The sequence below is a fragment of the Oncorhynchus mykiss genome, chromosome 9 (assembly GCF_013265735.2).
Source record: "Oncorhynchus mykiss isolate Arlee chromosome 9, USDA_OmykA_1.1, whole genome shotgun sequence".
NCBI classification, from domain to species: Eukaryota; Metazoa; Chordata; class Actinopteri; order Salmoniformes; family Salmonidae; genus Oncorhynchus; species Oncorhynchus mykiss.
Genome location: NC_048573.1, coordinates 33,283,391 through 33,309,300, shown reverse-complemented (window position 1 = coordinate 33,309,300; position 25,910 = coordinate 33,283,391). Strand labels below are relative to the sequence as shown.

The following is a 25,910-nucleotide window of genomic DNA, read 5'->3' as shown; positions in this document are numbered from 1 at the left end:
ACTTTTCCTCTGCTTAGCCATCTCACCTCTGTGTGATACGGCACGTCTGCATATTCCGAACCACACTCCTCCAGAAAAGATTTAAACTGGCGGTGATTTAGACCTTTGGCTCTTATAAAGTTAACTACCTGTGTTACTGTGGTCATAACATGTTCCATCTTTAGGGCTTTGGCACACAGTGCTTCCTGATGTATGATGCAGTGGTAAACAGTTCTCTTCCCGCATCTTCTCCCAAACCATGCCCACCAGTCCACTCTTTTTACCGCACATCGCTGGCGCACCATCTGTCGTTAATCCAACGAGTTTATCCCACGGCAGCTTTATTTCAGTTACACATTTGGAAACCTCCTCAAAGATTTCCTTTCCTGTGGTTGTGCCATGCATTGATTTGAATCCTAATAGCTCCTCCGTAACACACAGATTTGAGTCCACTCCACGGATGAAGACTGACACCTGAGCAGTATCAGATGCGTCGCAGCTCTCATCCACAGCGAGGGAGAACGCAACAAAATCTTTTCCCTTTTCCATCAGCTGGTCATACAGATTGGTGGCAAGATCACATGTGCGATCAGCTACTGTGTTCCTGCTCAGGCTCACGTTTGAAAATGCTTGTTTTTTCTCTGGGCGTACGAGGTCACAAACCTTCATCGTGCACTTTTTCATGAACTCTCCCTCATTAAAGGGCCGGGCTGATTTTGCGATCTCTGCTGCCACTATTTAACTAGCCTTTACAGCAGCCTCGCTTTGTGATGTGGCTTTTTTAAACATATTCTGTTGTGAAACCAAACTTATTTTCATCTCCTCTACTTTCTGGCTCCTTTGAGTCATGTCCAGGTCCTTGTATTTGTCATGGTGTTTCGTTTCATAGTGTCGTCTAATGTTGTACTCCTTACTTACAGCCACGTTGACTCCACAAACAAGACAAACAGGTTTGTCTTTTACATATGTAAACAGATATTCTGCCTCCCACTTGTCCAGAAAGCTCCTGTTTTCTGCCTTTCTTTTCGCCATTTTTGGGAAGGGTTAGCTCGCTGACAGTTGTAGCGTCTATGTTGCTATGACTACTGTCACAGAGGAGAGAGCGTTTCTGGGTCCTGTCCTGATTGGCGTGCGAAAACAGCAGAGCATTATGGGATTCGTAGTATTAGTGGTGAATGCGCTGTATAATATCGGCGGGCCAGCTCTAGTAGTAATTTGGTATTGTCTCGCGGCCCAAATATAATTACCCCGCGGGCCAAATTTGGCCCACGGGCCAGAGTTTGACACCCATGCTGTAGGCCGTCTCGTCGTTGTTGGTAATCAAGCCTACCACTGTTGTGTCGTCCGCAAACTTGATGATTGAGTTGGAGGCGTGCGTGGCCACGCAGTCGTGGGTGAACAGGGAGTACAGGAGAGGGCTCAGAACGCACCCTTGTGGGGCCCCAGTGTCGATGATCAGCTGGGAGGAGATGTTGTTGCTTACCCTCACCACCTGGGGGCGGCCCGTCAGGAAGTCCAGTACCCAGTTGCACAGGGCGGGGTCGAGACCCAGGGTCTCGAGCTTGATGACGAGCTTGGAGGGTACTATGGTGTTGAATGCCGAGCTGTAGTCGATGAACAGCATTCTCACATAGGTATTCCTCTTGTCCAGATGGGTTAGGGCAGTGTGGTTGAGATTGCATCGTCTGTGGACCTATTTGGGCGGTAAGCAAATTGGAGTGGGTCTAGGGTGTCAGGTAGGGTGGAGGTGATATGGTCCTTGACTAGTCTCTCAAAGCACTTCATGATGACGGATGTAAGTGCTACGGGGCGGTAGTCGTTTAGCTCAGTTACCTTAGCTTTCTTGGGAACAGGAACAATGGTGGCCCTCTTGAAGCATGTGGGAACAGCAGACTGGTATAGGGATTGATTGAATATGTCCGTAAACACACCGGCCAGCTGGTCTGCGCATGCTCTGAGGGCGCGGCTGGGGATGCCGTCTGGGCCTGCAGCCTTGCTAGGGTTAACACGTTTAAATGTCTTACTCACCTCGGCTGCAGTGAAGGAGAGACCGCATGTTTTCGTTGCAGGCCGTGTCAGTGGCACTGTATTGTCCTCAAAGCGGGCAAAAAAGTTATTTAGTCTGCCTGGGAGCAAGACATCCTGGTCCGTGACTGGGCTGGATTTCTTCCTGTAGTCCGTGATTGACTGTAGACCCTGCCACATGCCTCTTGTGTCTGAGCCGTTGAATTGAGATTCTACTTTGTCTCTGTACTGGCGCTTAGCTTGTTTGATAGCCTTGCGGAGGGAATAGCTGCACTGTTTGTATTCGGTCATGTTACCAGACACCTTGCCCTGATTAAAAGCAGTGGTTCGCGCTTTCAGTTTCACACGAATGCTGCCATCAATCCACGGTTTCTGGTTAGGGAATGTTTTAATCGTTGCTATGGGAACGACATCTTCAACGCACGTTCTAATGAACTCGCACACCGAATCAGCGTATTCGTCAATGTTGTTATCTGACGCAATACGAAACATCTCCCAGTCCACGTGATGGAAGCAGTCTTGGAGTGTGGAGTCAGCTTGGTCGGACCAGCGTTGGACAGACCTCAGCGTGGGAGCCTCTTGTTTTAGTTTCTGTCTGTAGGCATGGATCAACAAAATGGAGTCGTGGTCAGCTTTTCCGAAAGGGGGGCGGGGCAGGGCCTTATATGCGTCGCGGAAGTTAGAGTAACAATGATCCAAGGTCTTTCCACCCCTGGTTGCGCAATCGATATGCTGATAAAATTTAGGGAGTCTTGTTTTCAGATTAGCCTTGTTAAAATCCCCAGCTACAATGAATGCAGCCTCCGGATAAATCGTTTCCAGTTTGCAGAGAGTTAAATAAAGTTCGTTCAGAGCCATCGATGTGTCTGCTTGGGGGGTGGATATATACGGCTGTGATTATAATCGAAGAGAATTCTCTTGGTAGATAATGCGGTCTACATTTGATTGTGAGGAATTCTAAATCAGGTGAACAGAAGGATTTGAGTTCCTGTATGTTTCTTTCATCACACCATGTCACGTTGGCCATGAGGCATACGCCCCCGCCCCTCTTCTTACCAGAAATATGTTTGTTTCTGTCAGCGCGATGCGTGGAGAAACCCGTTGGCTGCACCGCTTCGGATAGAGTCTCTCCAGTGAGCCATGTTTCAGTGAAGCAAAGGACGTTACAGTCTCTGATGTCCCTCTGGAATGCTACCCTTGCTCGGATTTCATCAACCTTGTTGTCAAGAGACTGGACATTGGCAAGAAGAATGCTAGGGAGTGGTGCACGGTGAGCCCGTCTACGGAGTCTGACCAGAAGACCGCCTCGTTTCCCTCTCTTTCGGAGTCGTTTTTTTGGGTCGCTGCATAGGATCCACTCCGTTGTCCTGTTTGTAAGGCAGAACACAGGATCCGCGTCGCGAAAAACATATTCTTGGTCGTACTGATGGTGAGTTGACGCTGATCTTATATTCAGTAGTTCTTCTCGACTGTATGTAATGAAACCTAAGATGACCTGGGGTACTAATGTAAGAAATAACACGTAAAAAAACAAAAAACTGCATAGTTTCCTAGGAACGCGAAGCGAGGCGGCCATCTCTGTCGGCGCCAGAAGTCAATGTGTATATATATATATGTATGTATGTATGTGTATATATGTATGTGTGTGTGTGTATGTATGTATGTATGTATGTATGTGTGTGTGTATGTATATATGTATGTATATATATGTGTGTATGTATGTATATATATGTATGTATGTATGTGTATATATGTGTGTGTATGTGTATGTGTATATACATACACGTATGTATGTATGTATGTATGTATGTATGTATGTATGTATGTATGTATGCATGCATGCATGCATGCATGCATGCATGCATGCATGCATGCATACATACATACATACATACATACATACATACATACATACATACATACATACATACATACATACATACATACATACATACATACATACATACATACATACATACATACATACATACATACATACATACATACATACATACATACATACATACATACATACATACATACATACATACATTATGTGTGTGCATGTTTTAATGCTTTCCTCTTCAGATACGATTCAGAAGGTGATGATGAAGCAGTTTGATGTTGTCGAGAGAGCAGAGACCCGGCTGTGGATGAAGAGCTCAGACACCTGCTGTGAGAGGCTGCGGAACGTTCACGTCAATGTCCTCGACTCCAGCCTAAGCTCTGGCATGGTATGTCTGCTCTCTCTCTCTGACCCTCATCCCACCCTACACCTACCTGCTTGCATCCCTCTGCTGCTTCCTGAGATACAGTGATAGTGTGTTTAAATGACAGCTGTGTTGTAACATGTCCTGTCTGCATTGCAGACGGTGATCATGGAGATGAGGAATGAAGACGGTACCTGGCCCAGCTCCAGACCGCAGATCATGTGGGGGTTCCTTCTTTTTCATTACACTGAAAAAAAAATCAGTGTGTAGAGAATGTACTATCTACCAAAATTAGTGATTTGCTAAATTTGCTAATGTAGTGTAATGTTTGTGCTAAACGTGATTCCCATATGTGTGACTACAAAGGAGAGAGTACTGTAAATTACCTTTTGTGTTATTGTAGTGTTTGGTAGGTGATTTATATTTCTCCTTCCATATCTTATAGTAGGAACTCTGTGGAGGAGCAGGAATCATACCGAGGCCAGCCAGGAGTCTGTGGCCTCACCAACCTAGGAAACACATGTTTCATGAACTCTGCCCTGCAGGTACAGTGCTGTGAGAAAGTATTTGCCCCCTTTTCTAATTTTCTCTACTTTTGCATATTTTTGATATTGAATGTTATCAGATCTTCAACCAAAACCTAATGATAGATTTTTGTATTATTATTTATTTATTTAACCTTAATTTAACTAGGCAAGTCAGTTAAGAACAAATTCTTATTTACAATGGCGGCCTACCACAGCCAAACCCGGACGATGCTGGGCCAATTGTGCGCGCCCTATGGGACTCCCAATCACGGCCGGATGTGATACAGCCTGGATTTGAACCAGGGACTGTAGAACGGGAGTAAAGGGAACCTGAGTGAACAAGTAACACAACAATTACATACTTATTTTATTTATTTCATAAACAAAGTTATGCAACAACCAATGCCCCTGTATGAAAATGTAATTGCCTCCTTACACTCAATAATTGGTTGTACCACCTTCCGCTGCAATGTATCCAATCAAACTCTTCCTGTAGTTGTTTATCAGTCTCTCGGGTCGCTGTGGAGGAATTTTGGCCAAGACCTCCATGGAGAAAAAATATAAACGCAACATATAAAGTGTTGGTTCTTGAGCTGAAATAATAGATCACAGAAATTTGACATATGCACAAAAAGCTTATTTCTTTCAATTTGTGCACAAATTTGTTTATATCGCTATGAGTATATTTACTTTGCGAAAATAATAAATCCACCTGACAGGTTTGGCATATCAAGAAGCTGATGAAACAGCATGATCATTACACAGGAACAACTTGTGCTGGGGACAATAAAAGTCCACTCTAAAATGTGCAGTTTTGTCACACAACACAAAGCCACAGATGTCTCAAGTTTTTTTTTTGGGGGGGGGGGGGCGTGCAATTGGCATGCTGACTGCAGGAATGTCAGGGATCTGGACTAGTATGGACTGTCATTCATGAATACCCTATGTTTCTCTCCCTGCTTTGTACAGTGTCTCAGTAACACCCCTCCACTGACTGAGTACTTCCTGCAGAGTGCCTATCTGGAGGAGCTCAACTTCACCAACCCTCTGGGCATGAAGGGGGAGATAGCAGAGGCCTACGCTGATGTCATCAAACAGATGTGGTCAGGGAGGCACTACTCTGTAGTTCCCCGGCTCTTCAAGGTAGTTATCCGTGTGAAGTGTGAAACTCTGTCCACAAATTTATAATGGATTAAAAAGGCTTGTCAGTCAGTCATGCTTAAGTATTGACCATGCGTACCTTATGTTTTATTACCAGACCAAGGTTGGCCACTTTGCCTCTCAGTTTCTTGGCTACCAGCAGCATGACTCCCAGGAGCTGCTCTCCTTCCTGCTGGATGGGCTTCATGAGGATCTCAACCGGGTCAAGAACAAGGAGTACATTGAGCTGAGGGATGCCGATGGTAGGCCTGACCAGGTAACAACCTGTAGTAGAAAGAGTATGGGGAGAAGAATTGTAAAATACCACCATTGCTCTCCAAGCTGAAGTAAACCTAAGGTACATTTGCATTTCGTTTTTCCTCACACCCTTTTACAACTTTCAGGAAGTGGCAGAGGAAGCGTGGAATAACCACCGGCGACGTAACAACTCTGTAATTGTTGACACCTTCCACGGGCTGTTCAAGTCCACCCTGGTTTGCCCCGAGTGCCGCAAAGTGTCGGTCACCTTTGACCCCTTCTGCTACCTCAGTGTGCCCCTGCCTGTTAGCAAGGACCGGGTGATGGAGGTCTTCTTCGTTTCTCTGGATCCTGTGGCCAAACCTGTTCAGGTACAAGATGAATCTTCCTATAGTTGGCCCTACATCATGCTTTTTATAGGTAATCATCTGTATTGATTTATTTCTATTCTTTCCCACCAGCATCGCTTGGTTGTACCCAAAGCTGGAAAAGTGTTTGACCTGTGCTCCGCTCTCTCGGAAATGACCAACGTCTCCGTTAATCAAGTGAGACAACTTTTTAAAGCCTCCGTGGTAGAGCATGCTGTGGAAAAGCTATTTGTCATTCATCACATGAAATATTGAGGTGATACTGAACTGTGCCTCTTATTTCAGATGGTTGTGGCTGATGTGTTCAACCACCGCTTCTATAAGATCTACCATGCTGATGAGTCTCTAAGCTGCATCCTGGACCGGGATGACATATTTGTGTATGTAAAACCAGCTTTTACCTCCACACCAAAAACATACTTTTTCGGTATTTTCCTGTTTGCTCGTTTGCACCAGAATCTCTCCTGACCCCTGTCTGTGTGTGGCCCTGGCAGGTATGAGCTGAGCAGTGGCTCTGTGGAGGAGGAGGGGGATGAGGTGGTGCTGGCTCTGTACCTGAGGGAGCGTTCTCATTACAGGGACTCCGGCTCAGGGAGTAGCAGCTGCGGTACGTCCCTGTTCGGACACCCACTGCTCATGGCTGTGCCTCGAGTCCAGTGCAGCCGCAACGCCCTCTATCACCTCTTCCTGCAGCGGCTAGCGTGAGTTACTGACGTAGGCCAAACATCAGCTAAAATATATATATATTTTTTTTAAATGGAATTTAATTGTGATGGCTAGTTGTAAAGATGCTGTACTGTGCCTTGTCTGAGAGAAAGGCATTTCTCTCACAAGAGGGCGGTTCAAATTGCAGGGGACATTCTAGGAAGAACTGTTTACATTTTTTCGCTACTGCACCAAGTGCAGCTGCTGTACGCTATGGGCACAGATAGAACAAGGAGCTTGTTATAAAAATATTTTTTATGGGTGCATCAAAAGTAAGTCTCCGGTCTAAAAAAATAAATAACGTAATTCATTCTTCAAAACATTTTTCTATCACCTACACTTGATGCTAGTTAGCTAGCTAAGGTAACGTTTGCAATGCTAGGTAGGTAAATATTATAGCTAAAAGCTTAGCTTGCTGCAAAAGAGCTTGCTAAGATTATGTATATAATGTATACACAATCAAATATTATTTCAAAACATTAACAGAACGTAAGGCTTTTATAGCTCTAATATAGCTAATTAGAAGTTGATCTCTGCTGGATGCATTTACGTTTAGCTCGTTTGAGTTTGTTGCTGTTAGCTAGCACATGCACAAGCTGTAGTGCAGTATTTGTATTTATTATGGATTCCCATTGGCAGCAGCTACTCTTCCTGGGGGTCCAGCAAAATTAAGGCAGTTTATACAATTTTAAAACATTACAATACATTCACAGATTTCACAACACACTGTGTGCCCTCAGGCCCCTACTCCACCACTACCACATATCTACAGTACTAAATCCATGTGTCGGTGCCGATCTTTGTTTGTGTTGCTTCACAGTCCCCGCTGTTCCGTAAGGTGTTTAACTATCTGAACCACCCATAACCGGATCCGGGATAATTGTCATCAGCAACGCTGAATAGCATAGCGCCACAGTCAAATAATATTACTAGAAAATATTCATGAAATCACAAGTGCAATATTGCAAAACACAGCTTAGCCTTTTGTTAATCCACCTGTTGTGTCAGATTTAGAAATGATGCTTTACGGCGAAAGCAATACAAGCGTTTGTGTAAGTTTATCGATCGCTCGACAAAACAAGTACACTTAGCATCAGGTAACTTGGTCACGAAATTCAGAAAAGCAATCAAATTAATTGTTTACCTTTGATCTTCGGATGTTTTCACTCACGAGACTCCCAGTTAGACAACAAATGTCCCTTTTGTTCCATAAAGATATTTTTTATATCCAAATACCTCCTTTAGTTTGGTGCGTTATGCCCAGGAATCCACCGGAAAGAGCGATCATGACAAGGCAGACAAAAATTCCAAATTATATCCATAATGTCCACAGAAACATGTCAGACGTTTTCCACTTACGCAATGTGGTCGTTCACGCTCATTCTTCAAAATAAAAGCCTGAAACTATGTCTGAAGACTGTTGACACCTTGAGGAAGCGATGGGAAAGGAATCTGGTTGATATCCCTTTAAATGGAGCAATGGAAGGCTATGGAACATGGAGTTTTCAAAATAGAAGCCACTTCCTGGTTTGATTTTTCTCAGGGTTTTGCCTGCAATATCAGTTATGTTATACTCACAGACAATATTTTGACAGTTTTGGAAACTTTGGAGTGTTTTCTATCCTAATCTGTCAATTATATGCATATTCTAGCATCTGGTCCTGAGAAATAGGCCGTTTACTTTGGGAACGTTATTTTTCCAAACATAAAAATAGTGCCCCCTAGCTTCAAGAGGTTTTAACCTTTCTAGGGCAGGCGTTCCGCTAGCGGAACCCCTCCAACATTCCGCTGAAAAGGCAGTGCGCGAAATTTAAATATTTTTTACGAATATGTAACTTTCACACATTAACAAGTCCAATACAGCAAATTAAAGAAACTTCTTGTTAATCTTCCCATCGTGTCCAATTTCAAAAGGCTTTACAGCGAAAGCACAATATATGATTGTTAGATCAGAGCCAAGTCAAAAAACACAGCCATTTTTCCAGCCAAAGATAGGAGTCACAAAAAGCAGAAATATAGATAAAATGAAATCTTTGAAGATCTTCATCAGATGACACTCATAGGATATCATGTTACACAATACATGTATGTTTTGTTCGATAATGTGCATATTTATATCCAAAAATCTCTGTTTACATTGGCGCGTTACATGCAGTAATGTTTTGATTCCAAAACATCCTGTGATTTTGCAGAAATACTCATAATAAACATTGATAAAAGATACAAGTGTTATTCACAGAATTAAAGATAGACTTCTCCTTAATGCAACCGCTGTGTCAGATTTCAAAAAAACTTTATGGAAAAAGCATAATCTGAGAAGGGCGCTCAGAGCCCAATCCAGTCAGAGAAATATCCGCCATGATGTAGTCAACAGAAGTTAGAAATAACATTATAAATATTCACTTACCTTTGATGCTCTTCATCAGAAGGCACTCCCAGGAATGCCAGTTTGGCAATAAATGACTGATTTTGTTCCATAAAGTCCATAATTTTTGTCCAAATAGCCACTTATTGTTAGCGTGTTCAGCCCAGTAATCCATCTTCATGAGGCGCGAGCACTACGTCCAGACAAAAACTCAATGTTCCGTTACAGGTCGTAGAAACAAGTCAAACGATGTATGGAATCAATCTTTAGGATGTTTTTAACATAAATCATCAATACAGTTCCAACTGGAGAATTCCATTGCCTGAAGAAAAGCACTGGAACGAGCGCTAACTCAGTCGGGAACGCCCGTCACCAGCCTGAGACACTCATTCAGCTCCCATTCCTCCCTCCTTTATAGTAGAAGCCTGAAAGAAGTTTCTAAAGACGGTTGACATCTAGTGGAAGCCTTAGGAAGTGCAACTTGACCCCATAGACACTGTGTATTCGGTAGGCCAAGCTTTGAAAAACTACAAACCTCAGATTTCCTTCTTCCTGGTTGGATTTTTCACAGGTTTTCTCCTGCCATATGAGTTCTGTGATACTCACAGACATCATTCAAACAGTTTTAGAAACTTCAGTTTGCATATATTAGCATCTGGGACAGAGGTGGCAGTTCACTTTGGGCATGCTATTCATCCAAAAGTGAAAATGCTGCTCCCTATCCCAAAAAGGTTTTAATCTGTTTTTTAAATAAAACATTTTATGGTGTTGAATGATGAACTGTAGTCAATGAACAGCATTCTTACATAGGTATTCCTCTTGTCCAGATGGGATAGGGCAGTGTGATGGTGATTGCATCGTCTGTGGACCTATTGGAGCGGTACGCAAATTAAAATATGTCTAGGGTGGAGGTGATATGATCCTTGACTAGTCTCTCAAAGCACTTCATGATGACAGAATTGAGTGCTATGGAGCGATAGTCATTTAGTTCAGTTACCTTTGCCTTCTTTGGTACAGGAACAATGGTGGCCATCTTGAAGCATGTGGGGACAGCAGACTGGGATAGGGAGAGATTAAATATGTCCGTAAACACACCAGACAGCTGGACTGCGCGTGTGCTGAGGACGCGGCTAGGGATGTCGCCTGGGCTGGTAGCCTTGTGAGGGTTAACACGTTTAAATGTCTTACTCTTGTCGGCCACGGAGAAGGAGAGCCCACAGTCCTTTGGCCCTGGCCTCATCGGTGGCACTGTATTATCCTCAAAGCTGGCAAAGGTGTTTAGTTTGTCTGGAAGCAAGACGCCCGTGTCCGTGACGTGGCTGGTTTTCTTTTTGTAGTCGTGACTGTCTGTAGACCCTGCCACATACGTCTTATGTCTGAGCCGTTGAATTGTGACTTGTATTCAGGCAGTTTGTTCAATGTCATCTTGAAAACAGTCACTAGGGTGTTGTAATGGATCTTGTCCATCAGTGGTTTGATTCAGTAGCTAAGATGGGAAGAAATCTGTCCATAATAAAGCGCTACTCTGCCTTAACAACACTATCAACAAGGCAGGTCCTATAGGCCCTAGTTTTGTCGCACCTGGACTACTGTTCAGTCTTGTGGTCAGGTGCCACAAAAAAAGGACTTACAGTGCCTTGCGAAAGTATTCGGCCCCCTTGAACTTTGCGACCTTTTGCCACATTTCAGGCTTCAAACATAAAGATATAAAACTGTATTTTTTTGTGAAGAATCAACAACAAGTGGGACACAATCATGAAGTGGATAGACATTTATTGGATATTAACTTTTTTAACAAATCAAAAACTGAAAAATTGGGCGTACAAAATTATTCAGCCCCCTTAAGTTAATACTTTGTAGCGCCACCTTTTGCTGCGATTACAGCTGTAAGTCGCTTGGGGTATGTCTCTATCAGTTTTGAATTTTTTTCCCATTCCTCCTTGCAAAACAGCTCGAGCTCAGTGAGGTTGGATGGAGAGCATTTGTGAACAGCAGTTTTCAGTTCTTTCCACAGATTCTCGATTGGATTCAGGTCTGGACTTTGACTTGGCCATTCTAACACCTGGATATGTTTATTTTTGAACCATTCCATTGTAGATTTTGCTTTATGTTTTGGATCATTGTCTTGTTGGAAGACAAATCTCCGTCCCAGTCTCAGGTCTTTTGCAGACTCCATCAGGTTTTCTTCCAGAATGGTCCTGTATTTGGCTCCATCCATCTTCCCATCAATTTTAACCTGCTGAAGAAAAGCAGGCCCAAACCATGATGCTGCCACCACCATGTTTGACAGTGGGGATGGTGTGTTCAGGGTGATGAGCTGTGTTGCTTTTACGCCAAACATAACGTTTTGCATTGTTGCCAAAAAGTTCAATTTTGGTTTCATCTGACCAGAGCACCTTCTTCCACATGTTTGGTGTGTCTCCCAGGTGGCTTGTGGCAAACTTTTTAAATAACACTTTTTATGGATATCTTTAAGAAATGGCTTTCTTCTTGCCACTCTTCCATAAAGGCCAGATTTGTGCAATATACGACTGATTGTTGTCCTATGGACAGAGTCTCCCACCTCAGCTGTAGATCTCTGCAGTTCATCCAAAGTGATCATGGGCCTCTTGGCTGCATCTCTGATCAGTCTTCTCCTTGTATGAGCTGAAAGTTTAGAGGGACGGCCAGGTCTTGGTAGATTTGCAGTGGTCTGATACTCCTTCCATTTCAATATTATCGCTTGCACAGTGCTCCTTGGGATGTTTAAAGCTTGGGAAATCTTTTTATATCCAAATCCGGCTTTAAACTTCTTCACAACAGTATCTCGGACCTGCCTGGTGTGTTCCTTGTTCTTCATGATGCTCTCTGCGCTTTTAACGGACCTCTGAGACTATCACAGTGCAGGTGCATTTATACGGAGACTTGATTACACACAGGTGGATTGTCTAGACTGCAAATGAATCACGCATGTGGGAAGCCACCGCTGGCTGATCCCGCCCTGGCTTACATTTAAAAAAACAAGTAACCTGAATTAGGGCCAGACTAGTAGTTACCATAAATTTCTCGCATTGCTATTGACAGTTTTTTCTATTGTCTGTTTTTGGTCCATTTAGATTGTATACAATTTTTTTTTGAAATTGTTCATGTTTTACTGTGACATGTTGTAGGCTCCTAAGTGGACCAAAAACCAAACCAAATTAAGAAAATTAAATAAACTAAGTAACTCCGCCAGAGTTTCTCTCTTGGGTCACTTTTGCCGCTCCCGAGCCCGGATAAAGGAGGAGGGTTGGAATTGTGACATAAAAAAAAACAAGAATCGTCAGAAGACAGTTAATTTGTAGTTCTAAACATATTTAGGGTGTTTTTTTTTCTCTCCCACGACGTTATTCCTCTCTCCTACAGAGTCCATCACAATTACATGCAACATGGCCAATTATGCAAATTAGGTGATGTCATTTAGCGACTTTTAGGACAGCCAATAGCTACTTTCCTTACTGAGGAGTAACATTGGTTACTGCATCAGGGCGTGCTCTGGAAAGACAGCGGGAGAGAGGAAAGGCAGTTTGTCAGTTACAGCAGTGTGTCCCCTGAACGATAACGAAGAGGTAGGTGAGAAGCCTGACCACGGAGACGGGGGGGGGGGGGGGGTGAGAAGGTGATGAGGCTACTTCATGAGCTGTAACCGAAAAACAACTGGCATTTGGAAAGTTTGAGGTGAGGGAGAAAGTGTGGTGGAATAAGTATTGTTAAAGTTACTTAACGACGCTATCTTACTAGCTGGTTCGAATTATCTGTTAGCTAGCCAGGGAAATGATGACCATTAGCCAACTTAATTGATCAAATAATTGAGTTTAGAGTGTGAAAATTGGCTGGCAAATAAAGTCGTTAGTATCCTAACCAATTCGCTACGACTCCTTACCATTCCTCAAATTATGACGCGTTAGTTGCTTACTGGACCCTGGCAATCTGTGTGAAATGTTAACTAGCTAACGAACTAATCTTTTCCCCCTACAGTATGTGGTTAATTTTCAGAATGAGAGAGTTAGGTGAAAATGAGGCGTTGCTTGTTATTAAACAAGTGTAGCTGGAGCTGGGCCTGGCTTAAGCTGGATGCCACTATAGAGGTGAAAGGAACACCACACATGTTCCCTCTTTTTCAATACAGTGGATTGCCTGAAAGAGACCAATTATGCCAACAAAGGGTATCATGCTCTGCTGGCACATTGTAGAACAGATGTATGTCCACAGGCAGAAAGTGTACAATGTAATAATGTGTAGCCCAAATATATTGCTTTTGTGTTGAACTTGACAGTAACACTTGTTTGAGTGAGGGGGGATTATTACATGTTTTTACTCAGTGAATGTTATTTTTGCACATTTGTAGCCTTGTGCACTTGATCAATGTCTATATTGGCCACTATAATAGAGAAAATAGAATGCATGTTTGTTTTGTTCTGTTTCTACTTTAAGATGTTTGTTTCCCCAAGTGCAATATTTAGATGTGTGTGTGTGGTCACAAGCATTGTATTATAGAGGCTGTCATGGCTGTCAACTGCAATATTAGTGTATTGTTCTTTCTAATTTGCAGTAAAGTCTATGCAACAAATAAGTGAGTTAGGTTCACATTAACCACTTTTTATTTTACACACAGAGACTGATCATGTAGATCATTTTCTTTGTTTAATTAGTTAAAACCTGCATTTCTCCTTTGCATGGATTTTGTTTGCATGTTTCAGTGCAAAACAAAAAGTGTCACCTTTTTGGGCCCTCACCAGTTTGCATCCCTGATAGAGCCATGACTACATGGAACTCTTATTTCACATCAAGCAACTGATGCAAGCAATAAAATTTAGATACATTTTTTTTTTTTTAAACACCTTATGGAACAGCGGGTACTGTGAAGCAACACAAACATAGGCACAGACACAATAACATATGCACTATACATACACTTGGATTTAGTACTGTAGATATGTAGTAATAGTGGAGTAGGGGCCTGCGTGTGTTGTGAAATCTGTGGATGTATTTTAATGTTTTTAAAAATGTATAAACTGCCTTGGTAGCAGCTAATGGGGATCCATAATAAATACAATACCAATACAACATGCCTTAGACCAGAGATAGGATTTCCCAGATTTTCCCCAAAGCAGATGTCCCGCCCCGAAAATGAGAGAAAGGCCTATTGTGTGGTCATGTTTTCACAGACGGTATGTCCGACCACCAGATCCCTCAGAGGAGGATGAAGATGACGAAGAACTTTACAAGATCCAGACCAATGGTGTCAGCGATGGTAATCTGATCTCATTTAGCAAATTGTTAATACACTGGACAGAATTGGTTTATACAAACTACGGGTTTTACTTATTGTCTCCATTTTAGAATGTTGTCTGTCTCCACAGATGATGGTGAGGATAATGGTATGAGGCCAGGACCCTTTAAGAGAGATGACTGTTGTGATGGTGGCCAATGGGATGGCCCTGCTGTGACCCAAACTCAGCCAGAGCAGACACAAACCCAGGAGTCTGGAAAACAGGCTCAGGCTGAGGGGGCCAGTGGAGAAGTCAGGGCAGGGTGCAGCACAAAGGACAGTGCCTCGGCATCCTGTAGTGCTGGAGCCAGTGCTGGAGTTCCAACAAACAGCCAGCAGGGTGCAGGCCTTCAGCAGCAGCAGCCATGTGAGACTGAGGAAGAGGAGGAGAAGGGTGAGTGCCCCCCGCAGACCAACGAGAGGCAGGCCAAGAGGAAGGGCTACCAGGCCAGACGCAGAAAGTTGCTCTTCTCCATCCACGCTGTCAACTCCAATGGCACTACGGAGAGAGGCATGGGAGAGGACGGCAGTGCCTTCTCTTTTAGCTGTGAGTGACTACACATCACATTCACACTGCCTACTGCTTTGTCACTGTTGTAGCTAGGCTTATATGCTCTTCTTATGTTTTAGAGCCAGTAGCTGTATGTGACACAGATGGTTAGCACCCACATGTGAGTATTTTATTTAATATTACTGTGTCCCTTTCACAGCTCAACCATATGTGGCCATTGACTGGGATCCTGACATGAAGAAGAAATGCTACAATGAGAATGAGGCAGAGGTATGTGTGAATCACGCTTTACATTTTAATAAAGTTTATGTAAAGTATTTAAGTTTGAAAGTGTGTTTGGGCCAGCAGCGTGAACATAGCCTTGTTGCTGGTCATTTAGCAAACTCCTCACATCTTTCTACCCACAGAAGTATGTAAAACACCAAAGCATGGAGGTCCCTCATCAGCAGACCACAGTGCAGCTGCAGGAGTGCATAGAGCTCTTCACCACTGTGGAAATCCTGGAGGAAGAAAACCCCTGGTACTGCTGTCCCACACCTGGCATTTCATTCTATGTATCTAACAAGAATTATGCTGAATATAGTTAATGGTCCAATTCAGCCGTTTTTATCTCAATATCAAATCCTTTCTGGGTAACAATTAAGTACCTAACTGTGATTGTTTCTTTTTGACCCTTTGAATTGAAAGAAAAATTGGTTCTTAGCAAAGAGCCATTTCTCAAGTAAGAATTTAGCTAGGACTATCTGGGAATGTTCTGAGAAGGGAAAGGAAAACTAGCTGTTATTGTCAGAGAGGTTTGGAACTCTTATTGGTCTATTAACTATACTTAACATAAATACAACATGCAACAATTTCAAAGATTTTATTAAGTTACAGTTCATATAAGGAAATCAGTAAGTTGAAGTAAATTCATTAGGCCCTCACATGACTGGGAATACAGATATGCATCTGGTCACAGATACAGTTGAAGTCAGAAGTTTACATCTACCTTAGCCAAGTACATTTTGTACACGTTTGTCACAATTCCTGACATTTAATCCTAGTAAAAAATCACTGTTTTAGGTCAGTTAGGATCACCACTTTATTTTAAGAATGTGAAATGTCAGAATAATAGTGGAGAATTTACTTCAGCTTCTATTTTTTTCACATTCCCAGTGGGTCAGAAGTTTACATACACTCAATTCATATTTGGTAGCATTGACTTTAAATTGTTTAACTTGGGTCAAACGTTTCAAGTAGCCTTCCATAAGCTTCACATAATAAGTTGGGTGAATTTTGGCCCATTCCTCCTGACAGAGCTGGTGTAACTGAGTCAGGTTTGTAGGCCTCCTTGCTCGCACACTCTTTTTCAGTTCTGCCCACACATTTTCTATTGGATTGAGGTCAGGACTTTGTGATGGCCACTCCAATACCTTGACTTTGTTGTCCTTAAGCCATTTTGCCACAACTTTGGAAGTGTGCTTGGTGGGGTCATTGTCCATTTGGAAGACCCATTTGCAACCAAGTTTTAACTTCCTGACTGATGTCTTGAGATGTTGCTTCAATATATCCACATAATTTTCCTACCTCATGATGCCATCTATTTTGTGAAGTGCACCAGTCCCTCCTGCAGCAAAGCACCCCCATAACATCATGCTGCCACGTCTGTGCTTCACAGTTGGGATGGTGTTCTTTGGCTTGCAAGCCTCCCCCTTTTTCCTCCAAACATAACGATGGTCATTATGACAAAACAGTTCTATTTTTGTTTCATCAGACCAGAGGACATTTCTTCAAAAAGTACGGTCCCCATGTGCAGTTGCAAACTGTAGTCTGGCTTTTTTATGACGGTTTTGGAGCAGTGGCTTCTTCCTTGCTGAGCAGCCTTTCAGGTTATATCGATATAGGACTCGTTTTACTGTGGATATAGATACTTTTGTACCTGCTTCATTATCTTTACAGGTCCTTTGCTGTTCTGTGATTGATTTGCACCTTTCAAACCATAGTCCGTTCATCTCTAGGATACAGAACGCGTCTCCTTCCTGAGCAGTATGACGGCTGCATGGTCCCATGGTGTTTATACTTGCGTACTATTGTTTGTACAGATGGACATGGTACCCTCAGGCGTTTGGAAATGGCTCCCAAGGATGAAAGACTTGTGGAGGTCTACATTTCTTTTGATTTTCCTATGATTTCAAGCGAAGAACCACTTAATTTGAAGGTAGGCCTTGAAATACGTCCACAGGTACACCTCCAATTGACTCAAATTATGTCAATTGGCTTACCAGAAGCTTCTAAAGCCATGACATCATTTTCTGGAATTTTCCAAACTGTTTAAAGGCACAGTCAACTTAGTGTATGTGAACTTCTGACCCACTGGAATTGTGATACAGTGAATTATAAGTGAAACAAACTGTCTGTAAACAATTCTTGGAAAAATTGCTTGTCATGCACAAAGTCAATGTCCTAACCGACTTGCCAAAATGATAGTTTAACAAGACATTTGTGGAGTGTTTGAAAAAATGAGTTTTAATGACTCCAACCTAAGTGTATGTAAACTTCCGACTTCATCTGTACCTTAAAACAAAAGGTAGGGGCATGGATCAGAAAACCAGTCAGTATCTGGTGTGACCACCACTTGCCTCATACAGCGCAACACATCTCCTTCGCATAGAGTTGATCAGACTGTTGATTGGCTGTGGAAAGTTGCTAGATATTGGTGGGAACTGGAACACGCTGTCGTACATGTCGGTCCTGAGCATCCCAAACATGCTCAATGGGTGACATCTCTGGTGAGTATGCAGGTCATGGAAGAACAGACATGTTCAGCTTCCAGGAATTGAGTACAGCTCCTTGCGACATGGGGCCGTGCATTATCATGCTGAAACATGAGGTATTGGCGATGGATGAATTGACATGACAATGGGCCCCAGGATCTCGTCACAGTATCTCTGTGCATTCAAATTACCAATCTATAGTAGTGTTCGTTGTCCGTAGCTTATGCCTGCCCATACCATAATCCCACCGCCACCATTTTAGAGAAATAACCTTTTTGTGTGTATGGAACATTTCTGGCATCTTTTATTTCAGCTCATGAAATATAGGATTAACACTTAACATGTTGCGTTTATATTTTTGTTCAGTGTAATCTGGTGACATCACCTGGCAGGCCAAAACTCCATCCCACCAAAACAGGCTGAAATGTCAGGTGTTCAGTTCATACACTAAAACGGCATTATCATTTTCACAATTTCACAGTATTATTCCAACCTCATAGTGTGGAAATGTATATAAAGGTAACGTTTTTCACTGTGCTGGGCCTTTAACATTACATTTTTCCTAGAAAAAGCTGAAGACTCAATTTTGAATATCAGTAACATTTTACATCTTACTGTTAAAGCTCTGATTCACCGGTCGGATTGTCAAACGTTTGCCTCTGAACCTCTGAACAGTGTCGGCAGTTAAGCTCATTTGTGTTCACACAGCAAAGATCTCAGAAGTCATTGGACACTCAGCCATGTTTAGAATACTCATAACCAGAAGGTGGCAGTAGTGTTTTTTGGCAATGCATATCCTTGCTTATGGTCTTTTTTTTCTCCTTTTTTTTTAAGTCCTTGTTGACACTAGCCATATGGCCACAGCTAGATAACTACCTAGCAAGATGACGAAGATAATTAATTTCACTCTGTGTAATTCCATACTGCCAGTGCCTGTCCATAGCCAAATGTTGAGCTTGCTAGCTAATGTTAGCATATTCACTAGCTAGCACAGTGCAGTGTCCTTAGCTAGCTAACTTGTGGAAACTAGGTAACCCATTAATTTAATTATAATGTCAATACTAGCTTCAGTGGTTAGTTAGCTTTGGGGAAGTATATATTGTTGGGTGCATTTGCATCTGTGCACTACCATCCCATAGCCTACATTGCATATGAAGTGTGACTGGCTCATCCGTGGATGTACGGAAAAATGCCCTCTTTAATTATTTTTTTTGTTTTCCTTTCTTACGTGGGTTTTTGCTCTCTGATTTGCTCAGTCATTTTCTTGGCCACTGACAAGCGTTGTGATGCTTCTGAGAATCAATACGTTGGTTGCTACCAGGTCAGCACGCAGCAGGTACTGCTTTTGTTCTGGTAAGAGAAGGAACGGCCTCCCACTGTGATAAGTACCTATCGGCAGTGAGATCTCGGGGGGTTTCATGCGTTATGTTAAGTAGCTGTGATTTGTGTGCAATTGTCTTCTGTCTTGTGTTGTATATGTTTGCTGCAGGTACTGCCCAATATGTAAGAAACACCAACTGGCCACTAAGAAACTGGACCTGTGGTCACTGCCTGAGGTTCTCATCATCCACCTGAAACGCTTCTCCTACACCAAGTACTCCAGGGAGAAGTTGGATATCATCGTTGACTTTCCTCTCAGGTTGGTTATATCATGTCTCTCTTTTACTGTAATATAAAACATTCTGTACATATTTACATTTTTAAGTGGGAAGGATGTCAGTGTGACTATTACTCTTCCACACCTCCACTCAATCCACTACAGAGTTATTAGTGCACTTTTTCACAGGTGCTATCTTCATCTAACCCGTTTCTCTTTATTGCAGACACCTCGACTTCTCAGGTTGTCTGCTGAGGAAGACTGGTACAAACGGAGAGCCACCCAGCCGATATGATCTAATAGCAGTTTCCAACCACTACGGCGGACTCCGAGATGGACATTGTGAGATTTTGATTTTGTATGTCATACTTTGTCATACAGTGCCTTGCGAAAGTATTCGGCCCCCTTGAACTTTGCGACCTTTTGCAACATTTCAGGCTTCATACCTAAAGATATAAAACTGTATTTTTTTGTGAAGAATCAACAACAAGTGGGACACAATCATGAAGTGGAATGACATTTATTGGATATTTCAAACTTTTTTAACAAATCAAAAACTGAAAAAATTGGGCGTGCAAAATTATTCAGCCCCCTTAAGTTAATACTTTGTAGCGCCACCTTTTGCTGCGATTACAGCTGTAAGTCGCTTGGGGTATGTCTATCAGTTTTGCACATCGAGAGACTGACATTTTTTCCCATTCCTCCTTGCAAAACAGCTCGAGCTCAGTGAGGTTGGATGGAGAGCATTTGTGAACAGCAGTTTTCAGTTCTTTCCACAGATTCTCGATTGGATTCAGGTCTGGACTTTGACTTGGCCATTCTAACACCTGGATATGTTTATTTTTGAACCATTCCATTGTAGATTTTGCTTTATGTTTTGGATCATTGTCTTGTTGGAAGACAAATCTCCGTCCCAGTCTCAGATCTTTTGCAGACTCCATCAGGTTTTCTTCCAGAATGGTCCTGTATTTGGCTCCATCCATCTTCCCATCAATTTTAACCATCTTCCCTGTCCCTGCTGAAGAAAAGCAGGCCCAAACCGTGATGCTGCCACCACCATGTTTGACAGTGGGGATGGTGTGTTCAGCTGTGTTGCTTTTACGCCAAACATAACGTTTTGCATTGTTGCCAAAAAGTTCAATTTTGGTTTCATCTGACCAGAGCACCTTCTTCCACATGTTTGGTGTGTCTCCCAAGTGGCTTGTGGCAAACTTTAAACAACACTTTTTATGGATATCTTTAAGAAATGGTTTTCTTCCTGCCACTCTTCCATAAAGGCCAGATTTGTGCAATATACGACTGATTGTTGTCCTATGGACAGAGTCTCCCACCTCAGCTGTAGATCTCTGCAGTTCTTCCATAGTGACCATGGGCCTCTTGGCTGCATCTCTGATCAGTCTTCTCCTTGTATGAGCTGAAAGTTTAGAGGGACGGCCAGGTCTTGGTAGATTTGCAGTGGTCTGATACTCCTTCTATTTCAATATTATCGCTTGCACAGTGCTCCTTGGGATGTTTAAAGCTTGGGAAATCTTTTTGTATCCAAATCAGGCTTTAAACTTCTTCACAACAGTATCTCGGACCTGCCTGGTGTGTTCCTTGTTCTTCATGATGCTCTCTGCGCTTTTAACGGACCTCTGAGACTATCACAGTGCAGGTGCATTTATACGGAGACTTGATTACACACAGGTGGATTGTATTTATCATCATTAGTCATTTAGGTCAACATTGGATCATTCAGAGATCCTCACTGAACTTCTGGAGAGAGTTTGCTGCACTGAAAGTAAAGGGGCTGAATAATTTTGCACGCCCAATTTTTCAGTTTTTGATTTGTTAAAAAAGTTTGAATTATCCAATAAATGTCGTTCCACTTCATGATTGTGTCCCACTTGTTGTTGATTCTTCACAAAAAAATACAGTTTTATATCTTTATGTTTGAATCCTGAAATGTGGCAAAAGGTCGCAAAGTTCAAGGGGGCCGAATACTTTCGCAAGGCACTGTATGTCTTCAATTTTGTTCAACACATTTTTCTGCTCTCTCGACAGACACCAGCTATGCCCGGAACAAAGACAATGGACAATGGTATTACTTCGATGACAACAAGGTGACGTATGCAAGGGAGGAACAAATTGTGGTAAGTTTAGCTGCTGAAAAGTTTAGAATTCCTTCTTTAAAAATGTTTTCTCCCAATATCCTCATGATCTCCCCTCCCTTGCCTCTACCCTTCCAGACTAATGCTGCCTACCTCCTGTTCTACCACCGACAAGACAAGATTCGTCAGCCCACCTTACCTCCCCCCTCGGACAGCTCCTCCTCTCCCACCCAGCCTGCTAATGTCACTTCCCACAAACATGATGGGATGGAGAGAGCCACTTCCTGTGTCAACATGGAAACAGACTGAAGCAGATTTTTTTTTTTTGTAATCTTTTTTTTCTCCGAGTTGATGGGGCTTTGAATTTATATTTTTTATTTTCTATTCCAAAAAACTTGAACCGTCTGCCTCTCCTCTGCATTGAACAAGGTGTGAGAAGTGGAGGCTAGATTCTCAGGCTGGTGCAGAAGCGTGAGGAAGGCAATTTATGCTTCTTCTACATTTTTTTTAATGATCTAGTAAATCTGGGGAGACCATTGTCATAGAAGAATGTTGAATGATGATATCTGGTATTGCTTAACCACAGACTAAGGTATGTAGTATCTGTCTATGCTGATGCATAATGGACCCCTTAGTGTTTAGACATAAGCAATTATAATTTAGTTGGTTCAATCAAGACCTATGAATTGTGAATATCTGTGCACCAATATTCATCTCTGCTATGATGCATTGCTGCAAATATTACCTCAAACTTTGATTACTGCTGTTGAGCTCAATTCGAGGAAGATTTCCTTGAGGATCTTTGAATAGAATTGAATACATTTTGCTTTAGAAGGTAAATCACTAACGACACGGATAACTAATTCAGTTTACTCCTGATTTAAAAATGAGATTACATTCCCCTGTTACTCAATGTTCTTTATATCAGGGACTGCATTTACAGAAAGAGAAACATTGCAATGTGATTTATTTACACTACATGGCCCAAAGTATGCTCGTCAAACAACGTATTCCAAAATCATGGACATTAATATGATTTTGGTCCCCCCTTTGCTGTTATAACTGCATCCACTCTTCTGGGAAGTCTTTCCCCTAGATGTTGGAGCATTGCTGTGTGGACTTGCTTCCATTAAGCCACGAGCATTAGTGAGGACGGGCACTGATGTTATGCGATTAGGCCTGGCTTGCAGTCGGTGTTGCAATTCATCAAAGGTATTCGACGGTTTGAGGTCAGGGCTCTGTGCAGGCCAGTCTAGTTCTTCCACACTGATCTCAACCAACCATTTCTGTATGGACCTTGCTTTGTGCACGAGGACATTACCATGCTGAAACAGGAAAGGGCCTTCCCCAAACTGTTGTCACAAAGTTGGAAGCACAGAATTGTCTATGATGTCGCTGTAGCATTAAGATATCCCTTCACTGGAACTAAGGGGCCTAGCCCGAACGATGAAAAACAGTCCCAGACCATTATTCCTCCTCCACCAAACTTTACAGTTGGCACTATGCATTTGGCCAGGTAGCGTTCTCCTGACATCCGCCAAACCCAGATTTGTCCGTCGGACTGCCAGTTGGCGTGATTCTTTACTCCAGAGAACGTGTTTCCACTAGCCCATAGTCGTCTACTCCAGCCGATGCTTGGCATTGCGCATGGTGATCTAAGGCTTGTGTGCGGCTGCTTGGCCATGGAAACCCACTTCATGAAGCTCCCGACGAACAGTTATTGTGCTGATGTTGCTTCCAGAGGTAGTTTGGAACTCGGGAGTGAGTGTTGCAACTGACAGACAGACAGCGTTTACGCTCTACTTGCTTGAACACTTGATGGTCCCGTTCTGTGAGCTTGTGTGGCCTACCACTTCGCGGCTGATCTGTTTTTGCTCCTAGACAATTTCCGCTTCACAATAACAGCACTTACAGTACAGGCCATTCTACTGTCAATATTTTCATATGGAGATTGCATGGTTGTGCTCGATTTTATACACCTGTCAGCAACGGGTGTGGCTGAAATAGCTGAATCTACTAATTTGAAGGGGTGTCCACACACTTTTAGCCATGTAGTGTAGAACAAAGGTAAACAAAAGACCGTAGTATTCGAAACAAACACTTTGAATACAGTTGCAGGTGCCATGGAATAGCTTTGTATATTTTCTCTTGTGATCCATTTTTTTTTAATTATCAGAGCAGGTATTTGTTTTTACTTCACTTACAAATACACATTGGGCATCAGCACTTCTGCAGATCTTCCATTTCTGGTTAGGATTATCTTTCCACTATCAAGAATGATTTTGATCATCTCTGGTGCAGGACATTAACAGATGCATATTCTTGGGATTTAAAAGGAATTTGTACTCTTATCTTAGTAAAAGCATATAGCTACACATTTACAATTTAGGTATCACAGTTGTATTATAGTCTGCGCAATTTCTTAATGAAGAGTAATGAGAAATACAGCAAAGTGCTTTCTGGATAGAGCTCTTAAATTATTTTTAAAGCCCAACTGTACAGTATTTTTGTATTGTAATAAATGTATTCTTTGATCATCTGGATCAGATGCAGGGGATTGCCGATTTATTTACTTTACTTAATAATAGATGGAATATTTATTGTATAATCTTTTGTAATTAATACATTCTGATTCTGATGACAATAGTCAGGTAGATTTTTCACTTTTACATGACAGCCTGGCTTTCCTGATATCTTTTTAACAAATTATCAGGATTCATAAACCCTTGATCTAAGGTGGCTGTGAGAGCTGGTTAACTCTAGCCCATCTCTAGAGATGTACTGCAGTTTAGATTGGGCTGTGGCCATACTCTGATTCCCAAGGCCTGCTTCGTTTGGGTTCTTTATTTCCCTGATATAGTAATATACAGTATATAGGAACATAATACTGTCAGGAAACCTGTGAAAGGACAATCTTCAAATTTGTCACATTGGTACAGTATGTTAAAGCACAATTTTGTATAGAAAACACCTTTTGGTTTCTACTGTAAACAGTGAGCTAACATGCATGTGGTTAATACCAACCTGTCTACACAATTATCTTGCTCACCAACACCTGTTTGATCTGAAATTGCTGTTCACAATTTAGCAGCCATTTTGTACAAGGGAGTGACCGGAATGTTATATTTAGTGTTAACACATGATTGGTGATACTGCTGTAAATGTCTGGGCTTTTAGTGGGAACAGAGGAAGAACTCTCCAAGGTGGCTTTGTGCTTTTTCTGAACTATCTGGAATAGACGACAGGTTGCCGTAACAAACAAATTCATTGGTCCTCCCAAACTACTTAGCATCCAGTATGATACACAGGGAGCCTAACTCAGATATTTTTCCACTAATTGATATTTTGCCAATAATTGGGCAAAATATCAGAATTGAGCTGCCTGTATAAACTCAGCCTAACATCCACATTTAGGATGTTATAGTGCACTGAATATTGTACCAACTTTATTATAGGAGGAACTTTATATAAGGTAAAGTTTTAATATTTATACCCCAATGAAAATTGGCATTTCACACTTGCATTGTCTTCCTTTCAGTTCAATGTGGTGTTGACTTAATGCAGTGCAGTTGCTGCTTTCCAATGAGTATGTGAAATAAAATAAATCAATGATGTATGTGTCTGATTCATTCTTATACAGTGTATAATGTGGATAACACATTGTACTTCTGCCTCAGGATGACATGGTTAAACATCCAATTATGATATACTTGTACATGTGTGCATAAAGTGGGAAGTAGTTTATGGAGATGTGGCGCCACAAATAATTTCACATAATTTAGGGAATGATTTGTACCAAATACAATGCTTTTAGTTTTTGAGATGTTCAGAAACAGTTTATTACTGGCCACCCATTCCAAAACCGACTGCAACTCTTTGTTAAGGGTTTCAGTGACTGATGCCTATATGGTTCATGTCAGTGGCAGGTCATTGGTAAAAATAGAAAAGAGTAGAGGGCTTAGAGAGCTGCCCATGTTTGACATTAGAGAAGCTTCCATTAAAGAAAACCATTCATGAGTTGAATTAGATTGCCATATCATTGATTCAGAGCTGAGGTTGAAAATCCATAACACATATGTTTTTTCAACAACA

The 25,910-nt window shown here is 42.1% G+C and overlaps 1 protein-coding gene across 3 annotated transcripts in view; it reads left to right on the top strand.

Annotated features, from left to right (window-relative positions):
• The window catches only part of LOC110531942 (ubiquitin carboxyl-terminal hydrolase 11), a 35,121-nt gene extending 9,689 nt beyond the window's left edge, over positions 1-25,432 (top strand). For 2 of the 3 annotated variants that reach the window (XM_036987824.1, XM_036987823.1), the window contains 17 exons: positions 4,093-4,238; positions 4,374-4,435; positions 4,660-4,759; positions 5,711-5,884; positions 6,000-6,158; positions 6,286-6,510; positions 6,601-6,684; positions 6,793-6,887; positions 7,002-7,208; positions 14,764-14,849; positions 14,959-15,414; positions 15,578-15,648; positions 15,786-15,898; positions 19,621-19,770; positions 19,955-20,070; positions 21,772-21,860; positions 21,957-25,432. In XM_036987824.1, the coding sequence (XP_036843719.1) occupies positions 4,093-4,238; positions 4,374-4,435; positions 4,660-4,759; positions 5,711-5,884; positions 6,000-6,158; positions 6,286-6,510; positions 6,601-6,684; positions 6,793-6,887; positions 7,002-7,208; positions 14,764-14,849; positions 14,959-15,414; positions 15,578-15,648; positions 15,786-15,898; positions 19,621-19,770; positions 19,955-20,070; positions 21,772-21,860; positions 21,957-22,127 (2,504 nt within the window). In that variant the 3' untranslated portion in view covers positions 22,128-25,432. The remainder of the gene's footprint in view (positions 1-4,092; positions 4,239-4,373; positions 4,436-4,659; positions 4,760-5,710; positions 5,885-5,999; positions 6,159-6,285; positions 6,511-6,600; positions 6,685-6,792; positions 6,888-7,001; positions 7,209-14,763; positions 14,850-14,958; positions 15,415-15,577; positions 15,649-15,785; positions 15,899-19,620; positions 19,771-19,954; positions 20,071-21,771; positions 21,861-21,956) is intronic. The other variant, XM_036987825.1, reaches the window with a different exon arrangement.
• The last annotated feature ends 478 nt before the right edge of the window (positions 25,433-25,910 follow it).